This window comes from Balaenoptera borealis, assembly GCF_965194805.1.
Source record: "Balaenoptera borealis genome assembly, chromosome: 16".
NCBI lineage: Eukaryota > Metazoa > Chordata > Mammalia > Artiodactyla > Balaenopteridae > Balaenoptera > Balaenoptera borealis.
The window spans coordinates 49,335,420-49,361,836 of NC_138872.1; the positions used below are offsets into that span (position 1 = coordinate 49,335,420).

At 44.5% G+C, this 26,417-nt stretch overlaps 1 protein-coding gene across 8 annotated transcripts in view; it reads left to right on the forward strand.

The window, feature by feature from the left end:
* The window catches only part of BFSP1 (beaded filament structural protein 1), a gene marked incomplete at its 5' end in the record, with an annotated part of 66,872 nt that overhangs the window by 4,295 nt on the left and 36,160 nt on the right, over positions 1–26,417 (forward strand). For 2 of the 8 annotated variants that reach the window (XM_082361511.1, XM_082361512.1), the window contains one exon: positions 24,683–25,056. The exons of 1 other annotated variant lie outside the window; for it this stretch is intronic. In XM_082361511.1, the coding sequence (XP_082217637.1) occupies positions 24,683–25,056 (374 nt within the window). Of the gene's footprint in view, positions 1–7,309; positions 16,384–24,682; positions 25,057–26,417 lie in introns of those variants that run through there. 5 more of the 8 variants (XM_082361514.1, XM_082361513.1, XM_082361517.1 and 2 more) reach the window with 5 other exon arrangements.

Genomic DNA, 26,417 nt, shown 5'->3' on the forward strand with positions numbered 1-26,417 from the left:
CTTTTGAGGAAACGTCAGTAATTCTTATCTTTGTTCCTCTATAGGTAAAATGTTTTCTTCCCCTGCTTTCAGGATTTTTTTTCTTTATCTTTGATGTTCTGTAATTTGAAATGATAGGTCTAGGTGTAGTTTTTTGGTATTCATATCCTGCTTGGTGTTCTCTTAGCTTTCTGGGTCTGTGGTTTGGTGTCTGACAATACTTTGGGGAAATTCTCAGTCACTATTGTTTCAAATATTTCTTCTGTTCCTTTCTCTTTTTCTTCTTCTGGTATTCCCATTACATGTATGTTACCCCTTTTGTAGCTGTCCCACAGTTCTTGGATTTTCTGTTCTGTATTTTTCAGTCTCAGTTCTCTTTGCTTTTTGATTTTGAGGATTTTACTGATATGTCCTCTAGCTCAGAGATTCTTTCCTCAGCTGTGTCCAGTCTACTAATAAGCCCATCAAAGGCATTCTTTATTTCTTTGTGGGTTTTATTTGTTTGTTTGCTTTTTGCCTTTTGGTATGCCTTGTCATTTTTTCTTGGTAGCTGGACACGATGTCCTAGGTAAAAGGAACTGTGGTGAATAGGCCTTTAGTAACATGGTGGTGCAGTGTGAGGGGAGGGGAAGTGTTCTATATTCCTGTGCTTTGGTCTCAGTCTTTTACTGAGCCTGTGCCTCTGTGGACGGCACAAGTGTTTCTCAGCCACTCCTGCCCCCACCCCCAAGTTGTCTAGAGTGGGCTGGAGGTGGGTATTTCCCTTACCCAGATGAGTTAGGCTCTGATCAAATCCTGACTGGTTAGGCTCCGGTGAACTAGTTTCCCCTGAGGGCAGGCTTTGTTAAGAAGAACAAAGTGCTCTGGAGGATTTCCCAGTGGCTCCTGTTGCCCTGCCCTGCTGGAAGCAGGAGGGGATTTTTCTCTGATATTTACTGTGGGAACATGGTAAGCTTCAGGAGGCAAAGCATAGGGTCCCCCTGTGACTGAGTCTCTCGGGAGTTTTTAACCCTCAGCCTTGTCCGCACTGAGCCTCCCCTAACTTGTCCATCACAGTTCAGGTTTTCCCACCTGGCACTGGTTCCCCGGTGGTTTCCCCTTGTAAGACTGCTCTGGTTAACCCCAGCTCCCTGGATTCTCCTGTTTGTCTCCACTTTGGGGGCGGTGGTTTGCCCTGTGTTCTCTTCTCTCTTATGGATCCAAGAAGAGTTGTCTGTCTAGCTTCTTACTTGTTGTTAGGACAGAGCTGCAGACTCCTTAAATGTGGAAGTAGAAATGTGACCTCTGCCTCTTCCCTTTTAAAGAAGCTTCTCAGAAGTTCCAGGCAAGGCTTCTCCTTTCATCTCACTGAGCAGAACTTGGTCATAAGGCTGCAAGGGGGGCTGGGAAGTGTGGTCTCTTCTCTGAGTAGCAACGTGCTCAGCGAAGAAACTGGGGTTCCTTTACCAAGGAAGAAGGGGAAATGGATATTGGGAGATAACTGGTGGTGATGGCCATAGGTCGATATTATTATTAGTCCCATTCTACAGATGAGGTTAGGGGGAGAGATGTTCCTTAGGAGCCCAGAGGAATAAGCCATCTGCTTATTATTATTATCACGCCACGTGACGTCACTCACAGTGATGCTGAACAAGAGAACTAGGGACCCCTTGTTGCTTCCTTAACACCATGGGGGGTGGGCGGTTATACAAAACGAGGCAAATGGAAGCCGTAGGAAATACATTCTGGACATTCCTTTACTGTAGCTTAGTCCTGCTGGATCAGGCAGCCCCAGGGGCCTGGGCATCTATTTTAGGAAAGGGCTAAATATATTTAAGTACATTCATGGGAACAATGTAGTACCACATGGTAACACTATCGATTTCTCTATTAATCCTTAAAGTCATATACCACTATTTTATAATGTTAAAAATTGAACAACTGTGACGTGTTTTTCAGATAATAGTGCACTATTGATACTTGAGAAAAGGGAGTAGGTAGTCTCACAATAACCCCGACCAGTGGTTATTCATCCCTCTTGGGCCAAACGTTCCCTTCGAGAGTCTGATGAAAAGTAAAAAGCGGTGTATTTGTAGTTATATTATTTTCACTTATGTTAGTCTGAACATAGAAAATGGGCAACACTCAACTCAACTATCTTTGACTTACAAAAACAGGACTTTCTTGTGGTTCAATCTAATACACACTAACCAAGTAGGAGTCCTAGCAGCCTGGCCTTTTTAAAGGATGTTTGCATCATCCCATCTATTTTTACCAACTGAATTTCTCATATGAAAAAGAGGAGGTAAATGGTAAAAAAAATGAAAGTCTGTGTTTGGAGGCGAAACATTGCGTTCACAGTGGGATGCCACTTTGCAAGATTTTTTCAGTTAGATTTGATAGCTGGGTCCCTACTGTGTGCCAGCTGTGGCTGTGTTCGCCACCAGGAACACGAAGATGAATAAGTCATGGGCCCTGCCACAAGGAGATCACGAGTGCAAACAGATCAATGCCAAGAACAACTCTGCCCAGGATCCCTTGGGAATTCTCAGACTCCTACTGGAGGGGCAGATCCTAGCAGGGAGATGTTACTGGAGCTTAATGGGTGAGATATCAGGAGAGGAAGTTCCCCACATGATTTCTCACTGAGGCTGGCGAACACAAGTACGGAAAGGTGGCGAGAGGGGCTCCCTCAGAGACTGATGGTTGGAAGGAAAGAGCACCAAATGTTTCTACCAAAAAACTAAACTCCGTGGACTAAGATACCTAGGTAGATGTAAATGTGAATTTTTGTTTGTTTGTTTGTTTTTGCTTTGAGAGGCTGCTCTGCTGTGCTTCCTACCTTTCCTCTTTTCCCTTCTTCTGGGGGTGGGAGGAGGGGTGTCAAATGATGGTCCAGCCAAAGATACCCAGCTCTGCCCAGTGAGGAACTCAAAGCAGGCTCAAAGACAGCTAGACCAGAAACAGCCAAGGGACAGAGGTTGTGATGTGAAATCCGGGGCCTTTTGCTATAACTGTTTTGCTTTTGCCTCTAAGACGCCAGTATTTCCATCATCAGTCTTCCAATGCGGTGTTTGATACCGCCATCACCAGTTCCAGCTTTGACTGGCCATGTAACCTCTTGTACAACATAACTCTCTGGGCCTCCTTGTCCTCACCTGCAAACTGAAGGTGTTGATGAATTTAACCCCTTTAGCTCAAAAATGCACTAAAGAGAAGATTTATTGAGTATCTAGCACAGTATTAGCAATTTGTAGAGTATCCTATTCTAGTAATACTAAGGCAGACCCTCGAATTTTGATATATAAACTCCAGGCCTTGGGCTCTTGACACAGGGCCTATTTTTACAGCAAAATCAATAAGTTGCTGTAATTGTCCAGGCGGTGGCCTGATGGGGTTCTGTCAGCCACCCACACCTGGGGGAAGGGAGCTGATGGGCACAAAGGGAGAAAATAGCATTCATGTCACATACTCTTCATGTCAGTGAGAGGCTAACATATCACGTCTTACAGTCATTTGTTTTTATTTTTTGGTCAGTAAATTCAGGCTCAGTCATTAAGAGGTGGTCCACTCGCAAGATTTTCCACGCTGGAGTTGGAAGGAATCACTTGATCACTATGATCATTTATTCCTCACTCCTGTGGGAAACCTTCCTTCCCGCCCCATGAGCCAGTGAGTCACTTCCTGGCTTCAGACCTCTCCGGCTTCCTTTGTTTCCCAGCCCTGGCCTGGCCCTCTGGAGAGGGGTCTGGGCTGGGGGGTAGGAAGGGGTCAGGCACCAGGCTGCACACCTTCAATGGCTTTCAAGTCTCAGAGAAGGACCCTTGATGCAAGAGAAAGTATGCATGTAGTCTGATAAATGCTGTGTTGGATTCCAGATTCAGCATTTTTTTCTTTTTATTTTAAACAACTCTAGGAAAGAAGTGCCCATAGAAGGTAGAGCGGGGTTCAGGTTTATTTTATGACTCATGGAAATTTCTAAAATGATAAATATTGGCCTGGCAGGAGCCTGACATAAGAAACACTCAACTAAACCAGACTCTATGGTTACAAGAAACAAGAACAGTGTAGTCAACAAATAAACTGGGACTCCACTCCCAAGCTTTCAGAGAAAAAAGAGCAGAAAACACTTCCTGGATGTTGTGCGGTGGCCTTCCTGGCCAGCCGCGATCTCATTTGTTTTTCCTGAGTCCAGAAACTGAGATGGTTGCCGGATCTTCCTGGGTAGGAAGCCATTTCAAATGCCTTTGGTTTTATACTTTATTTAGTCCAGACTCTTTTTGGCTAATATAATGAAAATACTTCATGAGGGTACAGTTAGAAATATTTTCCCCTTAGGAAAAAAAAAAAAATTTCCTTCCTGAGTAAAAATTCCTCCACCTCTCTGTATAGAAGAAACTAGGCATTCTGGAGAGAATATTGGGAATCCAGAATATCAGCTTGTTTCAGAGAAAACTTAGAAAGTCTGAGCCGTAAATAACGGTTGGGCTCCTCCTGAGTAGAGTTTTTATTTCTCATGAAACAAAGTCAGCATTACCTTAACTTCCATCCGCTGATTTTATTTTCTAAAAAAAAAAAATATACGAATATTCATACCCAATGGAAAGGCTGGTGTAACAACTTAGCAAAACCTAGTAATGAGTAGCTTAAATCTTCCTTGCAGCTGCTTTATCCTGTGCAACCATTGTAAGTTTATTAACAGAGCAGCTTTACTTACTAGTAGTGTTCTTTAAGATTGGCTTTCCCAGCACACACACACACACACACACACACACACACACACACACTTTACAGTCTGGAGTCATAGTAAATCCATGGTGAGGAGGACCAATAAATAAAGTGAAGCTGCGCAGCATGCCCCCCCCCACTCCCCCACCCCCCAAAAAGGAAATAAAGTGAGAAAGGCTCAGACCACAGTTCCATGCCTCAAATAAAATGGATTAAGGGACTGTGAAGCCTGTGAGGGGCCCAGGCCAGGCACCCGGGAAGAGGCATCAAGTCTGAAAAGATGTTTCTGTCAGTCTGCCAGGTCAGGCCGATGACCCGCCTACACCCAGTCTCAGGGGACGAAGGCATCCATCCTTTGGAAGAGGAGGCCATGTTGGGATAGGTGCAGACCCCCAGGGCCGAGACTCTGGAACACGTTGCAGGGGAGGTCGGAGGGCAGAGAAATGGCTAAAGTCGCTCCCCGTGCTCTCGTAAAGAAGCCACCGCCCAGCTGGCCTGGAACACAAGCACGGCCAAACACTGCGTCCGACTGCCCTTTGCCCCAGCTGCTGGGAAGCTTATCTCCAGCTTCCCGGAGAGAGAAACTGCGAGGTTAACCAGGGGCTGTGCCAGGGGCCCGGTATGGGTGCCAAGGACCCGGGACTTTGCCTTTGGAAGGCCTGGCCCTCTGTACTTTTCCTCCCTTTGCTTCTTCCCTCATCTTATATTATTAAGCATTGCAGCCTGCTGGGGGGCTCTCCCCACCCCCAGAGGCCGTGGCAGGAGTGTGTCTGCAGGTGGCCATGGTGATGCTGGCAGCACAGAGGCGGCAGTCACGGGGGCGGCCCCAGCAAGAACACCCCGCCGCCGGCCACGAGCCGTGACACAGGTGGGCCCTGGGTCATCTGCTGGTTGACTCAAAAAGCAGTAAAAATAGTTACAGAACAGAAATCGCCTTGTTGCATTTTTTTCCTGCTTATTAAAAAATGCAGGGTTTTGTTTTATTCTGAAAATGTATAAGAAAGAAAATAAGTATTCCCCTCTCATTGCCCATTGCCTTTTCATCCAGTCATTTTAAAAGGTGATTTGAAAAATTTTTAATTACACAAATTACCTGGGAGTACTTTCTCTTGTTTAAAAACAACAAAACAGGGCTTCCCTGGTGGCGCAGTGGTTGAGAATCTGCCTGCCAATGCAGGGGACACGGGTTCGAGCCCTGGTCTGGGAAGATCCCACATGCCGCGGAGCAACTAGGCCCGTGAGCCACAACTACTGAGCCTGCGCGTCTGGAGCCTGTGCTCCACAACAAGAGAGGCCGCGATAGTGAGAAGCCCGCGCACCGCGATGAAGAGTGGCCCCCGCTTGCCGCAACTAGAGAAAGCCCTCGCACGAAACGAAGACCCAACACAGCCAAAAATAAATAAATAAAAAATCCTTCCCTCTACTTGAAAAAACAACAACAACAACAACAAAACAAAACATAGAAAATTTCAACTTCACTCCCCTGCAGTTCTTTGCCCCTCACCAAAATGAAACCCTATCATTGGTTTGAAATGTGCCCTTCCAGAGTTTGTACATTTACACAGCACACCACACACACACACACACACGATTGATCTATCAATAGATATAGTTTTGTATTCCTGTGATTTTTAAAACCGTGGCTAGGGGCTTCCCTGGTGGCTCAGTGGTTAAGAATCCGCCTGCCAATGCAGAGGACACGGGTTCGAGCCTTGGTCCGGGAAGATCCCACATGCCGCGGAGCAACTAAGCCCGTGTGCCACAACTACTGAGCCTGCGCTCTAGAGCCTGCAAGCCACAACTACCGAGCCCACATGCCACAACTACTGAAGCCTGCACGCCTAGAACCCGTGCTCCGCAACAAGAGAAACCTGCACACAGCAACGAAGAGTAGCTCCCGCTCGCTGCAACTAGAGAAAGCCCGCGCAGCAACGAAGACCCAATGCAGCCAAAAATAAATAAAATAAAAATTTAAAAAAAAAAAAAAAAAAAAAAGAGTTAAAAACCGTGGCTAGCATCGTATTCCGTCATCAGCGTGCTCCCCTGTGCCAGGAAGGCATCCAGGTCCTTGTCCCATCACTTCTCTTGGTTCTCTGCTCAGATGTCACCTCCTCTGTGAAGCCTCTCCTGACCACCCTGTCTAAAGTTACCACACACACCCCAGCCTTCCGATTCCCTCTGCTTTTTAATTTTTTTCCATCTTAATATTACTTAATTCTATGGAAAAAACTTTTTATGACATTCCTTTTTTAAAATGAGGGAACACTGTACAAGCAAGCATGATCAAACATCTGTGAGAGCTGGTTAGTACCGATCTTATTGTCTCGAAGTCTCTCTAGTAGTGTTCAAGAAATTATGTTTACGGTCCATCTGAAGGGCAAAAGCACTGGAGAGGCAAGAAAGGATTCGGATAAAAAGCTTCAGAGGATTGCAGGGGGGGTTGTAGGGGGGATTGCAGGGGGATTGTAGGGATTGTAGGGATTGCAGGGGGATTGTAGGAGGGATTGCAGGGGGATTGCAGAGGGATTGTAGGAGGGATTGCAGGGGGATTGTAGGAGGGATTGCAGGGGGGTTGTAGGGGGGATTGCAGGGGGATTGTAGGAGGGATTGCAGGGAGGATTGCAGGGGGATGTAACTTGCTGCTTAAAAAAACTATGTTGAGCTCTGGAGCATCTCCATTCCCTAACACGCCTTCCAAACCATTCATTGGGGTAGTTTTACCCATGCTTAAAGGCTCATATTATATGCAGTTTGGGGGCTTTTATAAATTCAGAAATAAAGAAATATAAAGAGTAGAGAGTATGGAAGGCTTCCGAGTAGGGCTATAAGAGAATCAATACTGCTAAATAAGTCCCCAAACAAAAATGTTTGGTCCACCCCACCCCAAAACCAATGTGTAATAGGAGAAAATGCACAGCAGGAAGCAACGGTTCCCTCTGCTTTATTTTTCCCCATAGCACCCATCACCCAATCTGACACAGGGCATTTTTCACTTGTTTATCTTATTTACTTTCAGTTTTCCCCCATCTGACTATAAGCTCCACAAGAACAAGGATTTTTATATATATTTTCACTTCTATATTCTCAGTGCAGAAGAGTGTTGGCACATAGTAGGTTGTGAATAGATATCTGTTGAATAAATGAATGAATCAGATTCCAAACAGTTGGTGGGGAGACGCTGGCAGCAGGCGTCTCGTGAGCAGGGGCACCAGAGCCACAAACTAAGGTCGGCAGAATGAGAGTGGGGAGGAATCAGGGTCCACCAACCAGCCCTGACCTGCCTATCTCTATCTCTTAACCCATCATGTTTGGTTAAGCTATTGGCGGGTGCCTGCTATGTGCCTCTGAATGTGATTGTAGGTGGCCCAGAGGGTGGAAAGAGAAGAGGACTTAGGACAGAACCTGCGGACCCCCACTAATTCAAGGATGTGAATTTGAAGTGGATCCCTTCGAGAGGCTAAGAAGGAGTAAAGAAATGGAAAACCTGGAAGCAAGTGGAATCTTCGAGCTAAGAAAAATGCTTCAAGAAGGGGCATGTGTGACATGGAAGCAACCTAAGTATCCATCGACGGATGAATGAATAAAGAAGATGTGGTACATATATACAATGGAATATTACTCAGCCATAAAAAAGAATGAAATAATGCCATTTGCAGCTACATGGGTGGACCTAGGGTAAGTCAGACAGAGAAAGACAAAAATCATATGATATTGCTTATATGTGTAATCTAAAAAAAGGCTACAAATGAATTTATCTACAGATGTAGAAAACAAACTTCTGGTTACCAGGGGGGTAAGGGGAGGAAGGGATAAATTGGGAGATCAGGATTGACACAAACACACTACTATATATAAAATCAATAACTAATAATGACCTACTGTATAGCACAGGGAACTCTACTCAATACTCTGTAATGGGCTATATGGGAAAAGAATCTAAAAAAGAGTGAATATATGTATACATATAACTGGATCACTTTGCTGTATACCTGAAACTAACACAACATTGTAAATCAACTATACTCCAAAAAAATTTTTAAAGAAAAAAAAAAAAAAAAAAGAAAGAAAGGGCATGTGGTAAACAGACTCAAATGTTGGTGAGGAGACCCGGGAAGGGAAAAGGGGTGTTGGACTAGGAACTCCAGGTGGAAGTTCAGAGTGTCTTTTGATGATTCCTGTTTTCTCTGTAAAGCAGCAGGCATGACCATCCGTGGTGGTTAATTTTATGGGTCAATGTGGCTCGGCTGCGGTGCCCAGTGTCTTGGTCAAATAATCCTTGAGGAGTTGATTGCTCTCCCGAATGTGGATGGGCTGTGTCCAATCAACTAAAGGCTGTAACATCAAAAACTGAGGTTTCCTGGAGAAGGATTTCGCCTCAAGGCTGTAACAGTAGAAATCCTGCCTGAATTGCCAGCCTGCTGACCTGCCCTGATGGATTTCAAACTCAAGGCTGCAAATCAACTCTTACCTGAATGCCAGCCTGCTCTATGGATTTCAGGCTTACCAGCCCCAACAATGGCATAAGCCAGTTCCTTACTCTCAATTCATCTCTCTCTCGCTCTCGCTCTCAATATATGTATAATATTAGTTCTGTTTCTCTGGAAAGCCCAAACTGATACAGCTTCCATTGAGAACATGTTCAGACATTTGTCCATTTATTTTCTTAGGCTGAATTCCTGTAAGTAAAGTTGCTAGGTCGAAATTCCTGAGCTATCCAAAGAAATATGCAGTATGTTGTCAGTTTACCTTCTAGAAATGTTACATTCCTAGGAATAGTGTATGGCTGTCCAAGTCCTGGACCCACATCAAGGGTAGGTAGGTACTTAATGATCTTTTTAACCTTCACCGATTAGCTGGGAGGTACCACTTTCTCATTTTATATTTGCAGTATTTGATGAATAATGAGCTTGAACATCTTTTCATGTTTTTTGACCATGCACCTTCCTCCTTAACATTTCATATCAAACTCTAAAGTATAATTATTTGCTTTAGAAACCTGGGCTGCTTATATACGGCTTTTTCTTTTCATTTGAAAATATCGCACATGGTCAGACTCTGTAACAGATAAAATTCTCAGCTGCTTTTGTTGTTTGTCCGCTTTTCTATCGGATATTTGTCCTTTTGGATTGATTTGTGATCTTTATGTAGTACTTTGTCTTTTATCCAATATGCAAGCTTTCCCTCCGTTTTTGATTACCATCTAACATTGTTTGGGGGTTGTTGTTGCTGTTAGGTTTTTTTGGTTTTTAGGCTTTTTTTTTTGTAGCACAAAAAAGTCTATATATTATGTGGTCAAATCATCCAATCTTTTTCTCTGAGGCAGTTATTTATTTTGGAAATGTTGGCCATATATACGGACTTTCCTCTTTTCACATGAAAAAGACACAAATGATCAGATTATGTAACAGATAAATTTCTCAATTTAGGAATGGAGTTTATAGGTGTTAATTACCACTTTAGTATCTGAACCTTTGACTGGATGCATGGGAAAGTCTTAATACGTTATTTTTCCTAAAAACTTGAGTCGTTTCAGTTACTGGGGAGGAACGTTATTGCAGCTGTTAAAGCTTGGTGATTTTTGGAAAAAGAGGGATTTTTTTTCCTTTTTCGTGAAAACTTAGCTATTGCACAGCACTATGAAAAACATTAGATACATTTCTAGCTTCCGATGGTAGATACTGAGGAAGAAGTAAGTGATTCAAAGCGGAATTAGGGTTTAAACTCCACATATTATTCCCAGTGCTGTGTTGATTTGAGAGAAACTTACAAATTTTTTTTGTTACATAGTTTATTTCTTCTCTTAGTACCTCCATTAAAACCAGCATAGAATGAATACAGTTTTTTTGTTTTGTTTTGTTGCATTATTATCACTGTAGGGTTGCCCCGTTAAATATGTAGAGGAACTTCAGCTCATGTAATGATCAGAAAGCAACAATGCAGGTTCTAGAAGCTCTACCAGTGCCCCTCCAGGGTCCCCTGAACATGTTCCTCTAACCCTGAAGGCTGCCCTCGGAGCCGCCTTCAACCAGAGATGGACAGAGAGTTGGTGGATATGAACCCAGCTTCCTCGCCCCAGGTGGGATGTCTCTGTGGGGCGTCCTGCTCGGTCTCCGAGAGGCCCCAGATGCAGTGAGCCCCAGTTGCCCATGATTCACTGGCTTCCCTTCCCGCCCCACATCTCCACCCATCTACTGGTGTCTTGGATCCTCTCCCAAATACACTGCAGTCATCCCTCAGTATACACGGGGGATTGGCTCCAGGACCCCTCCCCAAGTGCTCGAGTCCCTTCTATAAAATGGTGTCGTGTTTGCATGTAAGGTACGCACATCCTCCCTGACACTGTCAATCATCCCCAGGTTGCTTATAATACCTAATAGGATGCTGTGTAAATAGTGGTAAATACAATGTAAATGCTATGTAAATTGTTGCCTGAGCATGGGCAAATTCAAGTTTTGCTTTTTGGAACTTTCTGGAATTTTTTTCCTTTTTTTTTTTTGGCCACACTGTGAGGCTTGTGCGATCTTAGTTCCCGGACCAGGGATCAAACCTGCACCCTCAGCAGTGAAAACATGGAGTCCTAACCACTGGACTGCCAGGGAATCCCCCCCAATTTTTTTCCCCCAAATATTTTTAAAAATTATTATTATTTTTTTTTAATAAATTTATTTTGGCTGTGTTGGGTCTTTGTTGTGGTGCGTGGGCTTCTCATTCCGGTGGCTTCTCTTGTTGTGGAGCAGGGGCTCTAGGCACACAGGCTTCAATATGGCACACGGGCTTCAGTAGTTGCAGCACGGCAGGCTCGGTAGTTGCGGTGTACGGGCTTAGTTGCTCTGCGTCATGTGGGGTCTTCCCGGACCAGGGCTCGAACCCGTGTCCCCTGCATTGGCAGGCAGATTCTTAACCACTTTGCCACCAGGGAAACCTTTTTAATTTTTTTATAAATTTATTTATTTATTTATTTAAAAAAATTTTTAAATTATTATTATTTTTTAAAAATATTTATTTCTTTGCTTGGCTGTGCTGGGTCTTAGTTGCGGCACGCAGGATCTTCGTTGATGAGTGTGGGCTCTTAGTTGCAGCATGTGGGCTCTTAGTTGTGGCATGCAAGATCTAGCTCTCTGACCAGGGATCAAACCGGGGCCCCCTGCGTTGGGAACACACAGCCTTACCACTGGACCACCAGGGAAGTCCCCCCCAATTTTTTCCCCCAAATATTTTTAATCTTCGGTTGGTGGAGCCCACGGATGCAGAGCGCCAATGATACTTGTATTTGAACCCTTGCCTCAGGGTCTGCTTCTGGGGACTCCAAGTCAACACAAGTGCTTAAAGTAAGTCAGGCTACATGCAAAAAATAATGGCTGATATTTATTATGCACTGACCATTGTAAGCACATCATTCAACCCTAACAACATGTTTTGGGAACTAATATCATCTCTAGCTTACAGATGAAGCATGTGAGGCTGAGAGAGATCATCTCTTTGCTGAGATCACATAGCTAATGGGTCATGAAGGATTTAAACCTGGACTATTTAACTCAAGCATCCATGGTTTTAATCTATATGTCCTATGACACAATGTATCAAGTTACTTCAAATAACTTCACTGGTACATATTCAATCAGCTTTGGGAGGGCATTTTGCTGATAGCTGAGCTGATATAATTTTTTTTTTTTTTTTAACGAACTATCAGCAATAATGTTGCCTAATTTGGATTGTCTGCACTCATCCAACTGAAATCCGAGTCACTGCAAACAGCTTTTCTTTTTTTCCAACCACATGAAGAAGTGTTCTCCTGGTTCTTCTAAAACATGTCTGTTTTTGCAGCTAACCACTGTTCCTGCTGTTTTTGTCAAAACTAGCTGCCGAGCTAACTATTTGTTGTATGATAAAGGTCTCCATTTATGCCCTAATAACCAACTGAATGGATCCAGGATTTTAGCTGGTTGTGTGAGGCGTGTTCATTACTGGTTTGAAAGACAACATTTCACGGGCTTTAGATGACCTTTATTTGAACTGAAACATTCTTCCAGCCACTGATGTTATTAACGTTTTTTCTGTTTCAAGGCAAAATATTATGCTCGCCTCCTGGTCCCACTGCTGGTCTTCAGAAAGAGTAAAACAAATGTTTTGTGTTTTCTACAAAATGTTATCAAATTGTTTCCCAAGTTAGGTCATTGCAGCTGCAAAATTCTTGTTTGTAGAAAACTTAGCCAAAAACAACAGAGCCAATGGTCAGCCATTATTTCAGGGGGAAAAATAAATCTTGAGATTAGCTAGGGATTGCTATCTCCCTTTCCACTAAAATAAAGACCAATTCCTCCAGCTGGGTCTCAACTATTGTTGAGATAAATCTCTTTCTTCCTTTACAGAGCTACAGTTTAATTTACTGGCTGACTTCCCCAGTTTTTGAAATGGCCCCATAACATTTTGGGAGCTATGTTAACTTTATAAGGCAATTTATCATAAATTAATTTTCAGAAACTTCTTGAGCCAACTTGACATCAAAACAAGCCATTTTCTCAGGCTATATACTCTGATTCTAGTCTAACTTTTTTTTTTTCTAAGCTGAGCATTTAAATTTAGGGTACCATTTTACGTAACATACTTGGGAAGCCTGATTCTCTTCTTTGAGCTTACAGAGTCTGAAGAAAAGACATCAAAAGTTTCTCTCCATCAACATCTGCCACTGGAGAGATGGATCTATATTATTTCACAGGTAATGCAATGGCAGTAGATGTTGAACACCTGACTTTCAAGGGGCAAATGTCCTGAACTGTGTTTATGGTGTTTGTCAATTCCTGTGGTGTAAATATCCCCACCTGGCTGATTTCAAGCTACCAGTGAGGTGTCAACCAGCTCCCCAAATTCCTGAAAATTTAACAACTGGGTCTTATGAGGTCCTAAGAGGCAGCTGCAGAACAGCACTGCAAGTGACTCAGCAAACTAGTGCCCCAAATGCAGCCTTGGGAACACCGGCTTGTTAGCTCTGAGATGCCCTGGAATTGTTCTTAGCGTCACGTGGACATCACGTAGAAATCCTGACAAAGCAGCATCTTCAGATCCAGTGTGTGTGTTACCCCCAAACTCAGGTTGCCTTGAAAAAATAATGTGGACTACTCTGGTGGTGCAGTGGTTAGGAATCCGCCTGCCAAAGCAGGGGACACGGGTTTGAACCCTGGTCCGGGAAGATGCCACATGCTGCTGAGCAACTAAGCCACAACTACTGAGCCTGTGCTCTAGAGCCCGCGAGCCATGACTACTGAGCCCGTGTACCACAACTACTGAAGCCCGCGTGCCTAGAGCCCATGCTCCGCAACAAGAGAAGCCACCACAATGAGAAGCCCGCACACTGCAATGAAGAGTAGCCCCCGCTCGCTGCAACTAGAGAAAGCCCGCACACAGCAACGAAGACCTAACGCAGCCAAAAATAAATAAATAAATTTATTTATTTTTTAATTGTATGTCCATGAAGGACAAGGCATAAGTCTCTGGGTGTTAATTCAAGCTCTGGGCAACATCCCTCAACTCAAAGCAGCTAGATCATATCATTAAGGGTGGCCCCCTTGCCTTCGAGCTGTAGCTGCTACTTGTGACATACTTCAGGAAGCTGAGAAATATACCCTGGGGCAACCTACCACTGTGTGTGTCCCTCACTATTTCCTTTCTTTACTGGAACAAAAAAGGGGACTATTGGCTGACCTCTGGGAGAATGGGAAAGTACCAAGCCATTCTCTTAGACAATCCCAACGTAAGACTCCAGGTCACTTCAGCCCTAAATCCAGCCACATTGCTCCCGACTGAAGCCACACAATCCTCAGAGCCCGGCTGCCCGAACATCATGGAGCTAGTGTGCTCTAGCAGACCAAAGCTTGGCCAGCCAGATTTGGAACTGTTCACTGATGGGGAGCAGCTTCACGGACCAGGTAGGCGATGCTCTGGGTACGCAGTAATAACCCCAGAGAAGACTGCTGAGAGGAGAGCCTTGCCCCCAGGGAGCTCAGCCCAGAAGGCAGAAATCTTTGCTCTGACAAGCAGTCTCTTTATTGCTGAAGGAATGTGGGTGAATATATACACAGAACGCTCTGCATTCTCCATGGTGCACGCTCATGGGGCAATCTGGAAAGAGAGGGGCCTCCTTACTTCAAATAGTAAGGACATAAAACACACTTCTGAAATCCTGTCACTGTTAGAAGCAATCCATAAGCCCTTACAAGAGGCCGTAATGCACCGCCCAGGCCACCAAAGAGGCGAAACTCATATAATAAAAAGAAACCAATTAGCTGAACAAGCTGCAAAGAAGGCAATTATCAAGCCGTGAGAGGGTCACTTCTTCCTCAGCTCCATCTGTCAAAATACCAGCCGGTGTATTCAGAAAAGGACAAAGAAAGGGCTAAAGAGTGGGGATCCACTCTTGATCACACCTCGCCCGGCTGGAAATATAGTGCATGAGGAATTGTTTTGATCCCGAGGCTTGGACCCCGTCCTGAGGCACATTCATAATAGTACCCATTACGGGAGAGATGCCACGTTACAATGGATTCAGAAGTATAAAATGGGGCCTAACCTACAAAGGGCCATCCAACGAGTCACTCAGAACTGCATGATTTGTGCTAAAAATAATGCAAAGACCGCTGCTAGACACAGCACCCCCCATGGGAACTCAGTACTGTATACAGGAACCTGCCCCACAGAGAACTGGCAGGTAGATGAGCTGCAGGAAACTTCAGATACTTGTTAGTGTCTGTGGACACTTTTTCAGGATGGGTGGGAGCATATTCCACCCAGACAATAAAAACCTCTGAAGTAGTGAAAGCTCTCCTTAAGGTAATTATCCCCCGATTTGCATGGCCCAACACCCTTCAAAGTGACCATGGGCCTGCTTTTCTCTGCGCTATAACCCGACAGGTATCTAAAACTCTGCATGTTGATTGGAAACTACATGCATCCTGGAGACCACAATCAACAGGAAAAAACTGAGAAAATGAATCATACATTTGAAAAGAACATTGCTGGGAATTTCCTGGCAGTTCAGTGGTTAAAACTCCACGCTTCCACTGCAGCGGGCACGGGTTCCATCCCTGGTCGGGGAACTAAGATCCCGCAAGCCATGTGGTGCAGCCAAAAAAAAAAAACCCAGTAAAAAGAACATTGCTAAAATATGTCAAGAGACTAATTTAACTTGGGATAAAGCCTTGCCGGTTGCCCTGCGATGGGTCAGAGCGGCTCCCAGAGGCAAACTTAAATTAAGCCCTTTTGAAATATTGTATGCTAGGCAATTCCAGGTGTCTGCCTGTGTGGGAGAATCTGTAGGTCGTCTTAAAGGACCTGGCAGTTGCCAATCATGTTAAGACTTTAGCAGTATACTAACTTCTGTTCAAAAGTTTGCTTCCAATAGGTCTGCCTACCCAACTGAGGTGGTCCTGTATCCCTTCTAGCACAGAGATGAGTCCTCCTCAAAACCTGGAGAGAACAAGGACCCGGACATCAACTTGCGGCTAAGCGGACAGGACCGTATGAGGTCCTGCTAAACACTCCCTCCTCTGTTAGGTTAGCCAGGATGTAAGGCCATGGATTCACCAGACCTGAGGAAAATTCGCTCCTCCAGAAACTGGACAGAAGAAAGAAAAGGGGACTTGGTCTTGTGAGCCATTAGAAGATCTTAAGTTGCTGTTTCGAGCCAAGCCTCCTACCAGATAAGTAATGATGACTTTTGGTCTTCTCTTTTGTTTCACTACACTGGAGACAGCCACTCATTGGAAAGGACCAAGGGGGGAAATAACCACCCTTTCTGAAATGTTTGGCAGGATATAAAGATAGCACAGAGCAGAGCATCCTGGGTATCCTTATACCAAGTGCTGGAATTTATGTATATGTTCAAGTGCTTGTCTAAGTGTTGTGACAGGGCCATAAAAAGGGGAGCCATGGTTGCCCAAACCTGGCAATACTTCCTGTCCCAAGTTGATCAGTTCCGTTCCACAATCACACCCACATCGCCCCCATTCAGCAGAGCGGTTGTCGCCCCTTTTCCCGCAAAATGGTGGAATGGACATTGACAGTGGGGAATTGTACCAGAGAGGACCAAACCTGACTCCATATTGAATCTATTCCTTTAGCTCTAACCTTTGTGCTCTGTTGCGGGGGCTTAGTCATGCAGGCTCTGCACCTTTTGTAAACGAATGTTGCCTATAGCCTGAAATACACAGGAGAGCCCATTGTCAAGGCTCTGACCTTTAAAGGTATTAACACTTTTCCATTCGTATAGAATTTAAAAAGTTGCAGAAAAGAAAATAATTGTCTTGTTGGAGGTTTATAGGAACATTGTGACCACACCTGCGTGGACAGCTGCAAGAACAAAGGATTCCGGCACCAAGAAGTGGGCAACAAGCAGCCACACTCCCTCCCCTTTTAGTATAAAGGAAGCCTGAACTCTAACTGGGGTAGATGGTTCTTTGGGACACGAGTCCACCGTCTTCTCTGGCTGCTGGCTTTCTGAATAAAGTCGTTATTCCTTGCCTAAGAGCTCATCTGTCAATGTATTGGCTGTTGTGCGGCAAGCAGTATGTGCTTGGACTCAGTAACACTATGTGCCTTCCAAACAATGGCAATCTTCTTCAAACCAGCCATTATTAGAACTTTCATTAGAAAACTTTATGTGGAATTTAGGTCTGAGAGTTGAAAGTTAGGGCTTAAAATGTACAGTCTTAGTATCCCTGAGTGCAGAATCTGAAAATAGATGATAAAATAGCTTGGGATATCATCTGTCCCAATTTCAGGTCAAAGCTGAGAAGTTGGTAAACTTCAGAAGATAGAACATCTTCTCTTGTGACATAGTTCAATTAGTTCCTCTTGATAGCAATAAGGAAGTAGATATGAACCCATAAAAACAGTGGGTATACCAGATGTAGGTTTAAATCTGTGATTGTGTAGTTCTATTAGAAATGCCTTCATGGATGTTTGTGCCTAATTCCTTGTGATCCATTTCCTATTGGTACAAACTGGGGTCTGGAACATCTTCCTTTTAGGGCAAAATGAGCATGCCAGTTGACCAACTGTGGCTCAATGATACATCAAACCACTTGACAATCTATTTCCAAAAGAAAAGTGGGTGGTTCAGATGTAGGCTGACCCAACTTGAGCATGGCAGTAGGTCTGTTTAATGATATCTTCAAGAGAAGCACAGAGCAGAAATATGAATAGCATGGCTAGAGTGAAAGCCACAAGAAATTATAACTGTGAAAGAGACTTCTCCAAACCTGGTCCTGAGGATGGCACCTGCTGGGACCGTGACTCATTGCTGCATCCCTGAGGTCACAGGCATGGCCACTTTTCATGCATAACCAGAGTGAGGATGAATGAGTAGGTGTGACAGTGTCTCAACGACATTCCAAGGCTGTGCCCCGTCATCTGGTGCTCAGGGGAGGTGAGTCCAGATACATCTCAAAACCCCTTCATCACTAGTGTGTTAAACTCCTGCCTTGGTCATCAGTGAAATCCTGGTTGTGGAGACCATGATATCATCTGGTGAATCAAAGGAGCATTTTTGCATTCTCTTGCTATCATTAAGAAGCATCTACTCTCAGCACAAATTTTCCAGAGGTGTTTGGGATTTTGGAGCGTAGCTTTTTCTTTTGTTATAATTTCAAACTTACAGAAAAGTTTCAGGAATAGTATAGGGTACTCCCATTATTCCTTTTACCTAAATCCACCAATTATTTGCAATTTTCTCTACTTGCTTTATTATTCTCTGTTTTATTTATTATTCACATTGATTTGTATGTGTGTCTATTACATATGCATATATATTATTTATTTTCTGAAGCACTGCAAGTAAATTGGATATTGTGCCTAATCATCCCTTAAACCATCATGTATTTCCTGAGAACAAGGTCATCTTCTCATATGCCGTTGAACAATTATCAAAATTAGGCATTTTAACACATAATATTGCTAGCTATTCAAATTTCATCAATCATCACAATAATGTTCCAGGATAGCTTTTTTTGTTTGTTTTTTCTGGTCTAGGATCCTATTCAGGATCATGCACTGCATTTAGTTGTTATGCCTTTTGTCGGTCCCATCAGTCAAAAACCACAAGAAATACGTCTGTCATCAAATTTGATATTTGCTTCGGTTACTGTATTGGACCCTGAGAAAAGCAGGTGGATACTCAGTGCGCTCCTGGCTTCGATAGTGAGTGAATCTATGGCTTCACTTTCCAGAAGGCCTTCAGCGTCCACAACATGTGTGCAGTTGGAGAGAGAGCCTTGCTTTTGAGTGTGTTTCTTCCTTTGTGTCGACGCATCACTTACAGAGCAGCCAAGCCTGCTTTACAGCTGATGGGGAGGCCAGTCTAAGGGAGCCGGCATTGGGGGTGGTCAGAGGTTTGCCCTTTCACTCCGGGGTTGCTGGCCACCTTACTCAACACGAGCCTTTCCAGAGTGACTCGCCTTTTGAGTTGATCCAGTTTGGTGGCAAGGCTTCCAGCTGTGCATCTGTGCACCCAGCTGCCCCCCCTGCTGTCTGCAGTGGCCCTGGGGGCCAGGAGGCACTTTAAGGGCAGCGTGGCCCTCTTGTGGCAGACATGTGTATGTCCTGGGAAAGGATGGACCGTAATAGGAGACCGTGCAGGATCAGAATGTTTGGGCAGTCTACTAGATTGCTAGCGCTACCACAACAAATTTTCCCAGACTGGGTGGCTCAAGCGATAGAAGTCTATTTTCTCACAATTCTGGAGGCTAGAAGTCCGAGATCAAGGTGTCGTCAGGGTGGTTTCTTCTGAGGCCTCTCTCCTTGGCTTGTTGTAGACGGCTGTCTTTTCCTTGTGTCTTCGCGTGGTTTTCCCTTCTGCTCCTATCTGTGTCCTGATCTCCTCTTCTTATAAGGACACCAGTCATGTTTCTTAGGACCAAACCACATGACTTCATTTTATCTCAGTTACCTCTTCAAAGGCCCTGTCTCCAAATACAGTCACATTCTGAGGAATTGGGGGACACAATTTTTAGAGGACACAGTTCAGCCCATAACGAGCAGCAAGATGGTAGAGATTCCTTAGCTCAATTCCATCTTTTCAGAAAACAGGTTAACTGAATTGTTCAAGGCCTCACAGCTAGTAGACGGCAGGGACCCCTTCACTACCCTTTATGTCTATAAAAAGCCCAGAGCGAACTCAGAATGTATCTGAACTGAAAGGGAAGGCTTAAACCTCTAGAGTATGAAATTGACTAAAAGGCAAACCATCTATGCCTATTTTTTCAGTGGACAAAAATGTTAATTAAAAAATTTAAAAGTGTCATGTATTGAAACAACTTGAAATGGAAATAAAAAGATGTGATGAACATAAAACCTGGCATATTACACTAATTTCTAATTATATGTATGTTTTTATATGACTGTAATCACTATGCATCTGGTTTTTTGTTTTATCTGCTCCCCTTCATGTTTGTTATAAACTTTTTCACTTATGTCATCACATATTCCACATGGGTAAAATTGGTCAATGGTTATAGACCATTTTCTCCTATTTTTGCACAGTTGACTAAACCATTTCCCCTCTGTCCCTCTCCCTCTCTTTGCTTTTATGTAGCTAGTCGGCTATAAAGTAAAGCAAGTAATATTTCTTAGATGTCTACACCGCAAAGTGCTTAATATATAAGGTGATCACACTTTTCACAAATGTTTTTGAAAATAATCTCAAACTATGTAAGAATGGTACAAACAACACCCGCATACCTTTTACGCAGATTCACCTGTTGTTATTATTATGCCCCATTTTCCTTCTCTTTCTATACATTTTAATGTTTATGTTTATGTATATATTTATACATGTAATTTTAAAAAATCATTTGAGGGTAAGTTACATACATCATGCATTTTACCCCTAAATAGTTCAGAGGATATTTTCTTTTCTTTTTCTTTTTTAATATTTATTTATTTATTTGGCTGCATCAGGTCTTAGTTGCGACACGCAGGATCTTATGTTGCGGCATTCGGGCTCTTCTCTAGTTGTGGCACATGGGCTCCAGAATGCGCAGGCTCAGTAGTTGTGGTGTGCGGGGCTCAGCTGCCCTGTGGCACGTGGGATCTTAGTTTCCGGACCAGGGATCAAACCTGAGTCCCCTGCATTGGAAGGCAGATTCTTAACCACTGGACCACCAGGGAAGTCCCCAGAGGCTATTTTCTAAGAATAAAGATATTATTTTACCTAACACTGGCGTAGTCACAAACTTCAGTAAATTTAACATTGATACAGGTGTAATCTATCGTCCATCTTCCGATTTTGCCAAAGGATCTAGTGATGATCTTACAGCATCTTTTCTCCTCCAGCATAGGATCCAGTCTAGGATCAGTACTGCATTTGGATGTCACATCTTTAATCTGGAATCTTTCCACATGTCTGTCTTTTATGATATTAACATTTTAAAGAACATTGTTCCCATCTATTTTTATTAATAATGTTCCTTATTTTGGGTTTGTCTGGATGTTTCCTTATATGGTTAGATTCAGGCTATGCATCCAGGGCCAGGATGAGATGTTTGTTGTGTCCTTCTCAGACAAACCACGATACTCTTGAGAGTGGGTGCCACCTACACTTACACTGAGATAAAGGGTGTAAACGTGGATGGTCTCAGGTAAACTGGGAAGTATGGTGACCCTCGTTCTGTAAGTGATTATCCCCCTTCTACCAGTGCCCATACTGGGACCAGATGGACTTGCTGGCCCACCTCCCACTGCCTGCAGCTGCCTCTCTTTCCCACCGGCTTCAACTGGCCATCATTCTACCCTTGGCTGTGCCTGGCAACTTGAACTCAAGACCTCTCTTGTTCAATTGCACTGGAGAATAACTTCCAGTCTCCTGTCATGATGCGCGTTGGGTGGTTGCCTTGCTGTGCAGGGTAGGGTAGGAGATCTGAAATTCTAACTGCTCCTATGCAGACTCTCAGGCAACCCTCCTGTGTTTCAGCTCTACTGTAACAGAGAACAAACCTGACTCCATATTGAATCTATTCCTTTAGCTCTAACCTTTGTGCTCTGTTGCTGGGGCTTAGTCATGCGGGCTCTGCACCTTTTGTAAAAGAATGTTGCCTATAGCCTGAAATACACAGGAGAACCCATTCTCAAGGCTCTGACCTTTAAAGGTATAACACTTTTCCATTCATATAGAGATAAAAAGTTGCAGACGGAGAATACTACTTGTTGAAGTTTTATAGGAGCATTGTGACCAGACCTATCTGGACAGCTGCAAGAACAAAGGATTCCGGCACCAAGAGGATTGCAACAACCAGCCACCCTCCCTCCCCTTTTAGTATAAAAGAAGCCTGAATTCTAACTTGGGAAGATGGTTCTTTGGGACACGAGTCCACCATCTTCTCAGGCTGCTGGCTTTCTGAATAAAGTCGCTATTCGTTCCCCCAACAACTCTCCTCTCTATTTATTGGCCTGTCATGTGGTGAGCAGTACGAGCTTGGACTCGGTAATGCTACCCTTCACCTCCATCTTTTGCCATATCTGGTACATCCAATTCCTAAGATTTCTGAGATTCTCTTGCATGAACCAGCTGTTTTCCTCTCCCATCCCCCCGAGACACTTAGGTTTCTTAGCTTTCTCCACTGTGCTAAGTCAGTCTCCTGAAAATTTGTTGACATTATCTTGTCCACTGTATTCTTTTCTTCCTTATTTTTGGTGGGGCTTGGGGGAGGGAGTAGAGATCATGCCCACGTTCAATCCACTACCACTAATGGGAGGCCTTCGAACTTACCCTTGTGGGACCGTTCTTGCCATGCCCACCTCGATTTGGCCTCACCACGTTTGGGGAGCACTGGGCTCACACCTCGTTCATGCTGTTCTGCCTGGGATTCCAACTTCCCTACCTGCTCACGCACCGCTCCCTGCTGCCGCCTTGGTACAACCACAGCGTTTTATTACCATCTCTATTTTAGAACTTATCCCAGATTTCCTTGTGTCGTCATTCGTTGAGTAGGAATTTGTCTCCTGCCCCTTAAAGGTAGGGACTTGACCTTGTTCAGTATTTAACTCTTCCAGATGATGCTTTGTGAGTAGATATTTTCTAAGTGTTTGTTCCATTGGATTAAAAGGAAATAATATTGTTTCTTTTGTTATGTTCCTAGAAGTTTATTATTTTTCTCAAACGGGATTTCTATGAGTGGTAGACTGGGTTGCTGGTCCCAGTGCTTCACTCCATTGTGACAGAGTTCCACACCACACCCTCGCCATGGCCTTCGGTGAGCCATGCCTCTTCCCTGCCTCTTGACTGAGGCTATGGCTGTGGGCTTTGCTTTGACTAATGGGATGTTAGCGGACGCGATGCCAACAAGGGCTTGGAACGATCTTGTGTGCCTGGGCTTGCTCTCATCCTTCTGTCACTGCTAGGTCTAGGAGGATGACAGACATTTGGAGCAGAGCTGCACCAGCTGATCAGAAGACCTGCAGCTTGCAGGAGAGCTATCCAGCTGAGCTGCAGACCTGGAACAGAGTGATAAAGACTTCTTGTCTGCTGCTTAGTTTGGGGGTCATTTTGTTCTGTAGCAATAGCTGACTGATACATGATGTCAAAGGGAATGAATGATTTTTTTATAAATTATTCTTGTCCTATGTTGGTTTTGCTCTCTAGGAAGCCTGAAACCAATTTACCATGCAATCAGCATGGTATATGTGTGCCATACCTTAGAAAATACTCATTGATGCTCCTTGATTTGATCATAAAATCTATTTTTAAATGGCTTAAGACAGCAAAATAGAATAATAACCACACCGCCAGCACAACTTTGGCCCTTACATAGATTCATTCCAGACTGAATCCATTATCATAGTCCTTTTGGAGAAAAAAATAAATTCTGAGAAACCAACAAAGATCTGTGTAATTTTCTTGATCTTTGATAACTATGACTTTAATTTGTAGTATACTATGTGCAATCCATAGAGTTAATTATATGGCACTGCTAATCCTTATTTTTATGAAAACAGGCTTTTGATAATGATTTTTAAAACTGGAGATAGGACAAAATATTTATATTTAGGAGCATTCTCATCAGATGCTATTCATTTCTTTCAACACCCACAATTTACTTTTAAGTTTGTCAAAGCCTAGCTTTGTTATTTCCATAATACAAATTAAAATGAAACATAGTGGCAAAACAAAAATTCCTTTATATTATGTAATTGAGAATTGGCCAATTTATCAAATCTTTAAGAATTTTTTCTTTGGTTCAAAGAATCGATTATGCCAATGTCCTGATGGAGCTCTGCTTGTATCTCCTACTCTGGAAAGGTTTTCAGAATCCATGAGAGTCAGGATAATATTATAATAAGGACAACTTTTCTGAGTTATTGTACAAAGAAGAGATTAGTTACAAACAGGCACAAGTATCAGTAAGAACTTACTTGCAATACACCTCACAATTTACCCAGAGGTGCCATTTGATTTTGCATCCACGGTTAAGAACCCCTAATATAAGGAGGGGTCCTGAATGTCATGTTGCAATTACGAAAAAGAATTGCTTAAGTAATCAGAAAAGAAAATGGTATTGTTAAACAGTTCTGGCATTGACAGCCTGACTGAAAGAGAGAGAAGACAAAGCCAGGGGTCCTTGGGCTCTCCGACTAGTCCAAGTTTAACAAGCTCCCTTGGGCTTCCTTCACAATTCCCAGTGGAACCAGTCAAAAGAAAGGCATGCCTCTCCTGTCCTCCTGACCCTCCATTTACTCATAAAACAACGGGCTTTAACAATCACGGAACAAAAACCACATTGCCCAATGTAACCTTACAACCCCCAGAGCTGTATGGGCCGCTAATCCAGCGCACAAAAGCAGGCCGACCGCTCTTTTGTTCTGCCCGAGGCTGGGCGCAGCGCTGAGCAACAGCTGATCGGCTCTGGAACGTCCCAGCGGCGTGCCAGGGGCCTCCGATGTTTATTTAGCGCGCTGCTGTCTCGACGAGGGGCCTCCGGGAGCCGGCTGCACGCTCGCCCGCAGAGGAGTCATGTACCGGCGCAGCTACGTCTTCCAGGCCCGCAAGGAGCAGTACGAGCGCGCCGAGGAGGCGTCGCGCGCCACCGAGCCGGACAGCCTGGTGGAGGGCCGGGCGGCCGCGCCGAGCCTAGCGCAGCTGCAGGGGCTCGGCGAGCGCGTGGCCGCCCACGTCCAGCGGGCCCGGGCACTCGAGCAGCGCCACGTCGTCCTGCGGAGGCAGCTGGACGCCTTCCAGCGCCTGGATGAGCTGGCCGGCTCCGAGGATGCCCTCGCCCGCCACGTCGAGGGCAACCGCCAGCGTGCCCGGGATTTGGCGGCCGAGCGCAACCGGTTGGAGCGCCAGGGCGCAGAGGCGCAGCGCGCCCTCTGCGAGTTCCAAAGCAAGTAAGCGCAGCCGTGGGAGTAACGAGGCAGCGCGGGCCGGGATAGCGCTGCCGCCGGAGGTAGGAGGGCCGTCTCCGGGCCCAGGCGACCGGTGACTTCATCCCGGCAGAGGCACGCACGTGCTGCATCTCCCTAAGATAGGACTAGCTTCCATTTTGGTGGCACGTCACGGTTTGCATGAAATGGTGTAATTTGCTGTTAATGTCTTTTAGAGTCTAGATATAAGTTACATGCAATGAAATGCACAGATTTTAAGTGCGTAGCTCAATGAGTTTGACGAATGTATTAATAGATACCAATGTAACTACGAAAACAAGCCAGATATTCCTCTACCCCAGAAAGTTACCTTCTGCCCTTTCCCAGCCTTTGGTTCCCTCTCCCCAGTCCCCGCAAGCAGAGGCACCCAGCGTTCTGATTTCTGTCACCATAGATTACTATTGCCTGTTCTGGAATCTTCTAGACATATTCTTATGTGTCTGGCTCCTTCTGCTCGGCACAGTGTTTCTGAGACGTGTCGATGTTATTTAATCCTCACAGCCTCATCCTGTTATAGACGGTACTGCGCCCAGTTTACAGATGAGGAGACTGAGGCTCAGACAATGTAGAGATTGGGGGCAGGGTCCCTCAGCTGGTGGATCGCTGCACTGGGACTGGAATTCAAGTCTTGAGCGTGCTAAGTCTAACGGCCTTCACTGCATCACAGCGGACACCTGGACATTGCTTCAGCGTGTGCCTGCTAGTGTCTGGCCCCTCAGAGTGTGATCCGTGCACCAGCAGCATTGCCATCACCCAGGATCTTGTTAAAAATGGAGACTCTTGGGCCCACCCCAGAGCTCCTGAATCAGACTCTGAAAAAGACCCCTAGGTGATTCGTCGTTTAAGTTAACGACCTTGAAGTTTCAGAGATCCTGCTCCTGGGCAATGTCCCCCCTTTTGACAGACTAAATAATGTGTTAAAATCACCCAAAAAGCTATTCAAAGAAAAAAGATGCTCAGCAATTTGTCAGCATCTTTCCAGGTGATAAATGGGTGTGCGCTTTGATTCAGCTGGGCACTTCAGGGAATTTACCCTCTGATACTCACTCCAGGAGGTGTCAAAGGGCATGTCCACCAAGATATTCACTGCAGTGTGATCTGCAATAGCAAAGGCCTGGGACCAACCTGAAGGCCTGTTAATAGGAGTCAGGTTATAAAATTGTGCTTCATTCATGCAATGGAATACTGTGCAATTGTGAAAAAAGTGTGTTATTATCATCTATTTTAAAAAGATGGGGGTCAGAGTAGAGATTTTTTGCTTGCATAAGAAAAAAGAAGACACAAGCACACACACAAAAACCTAATACCGCTGGTTACCTATGGGG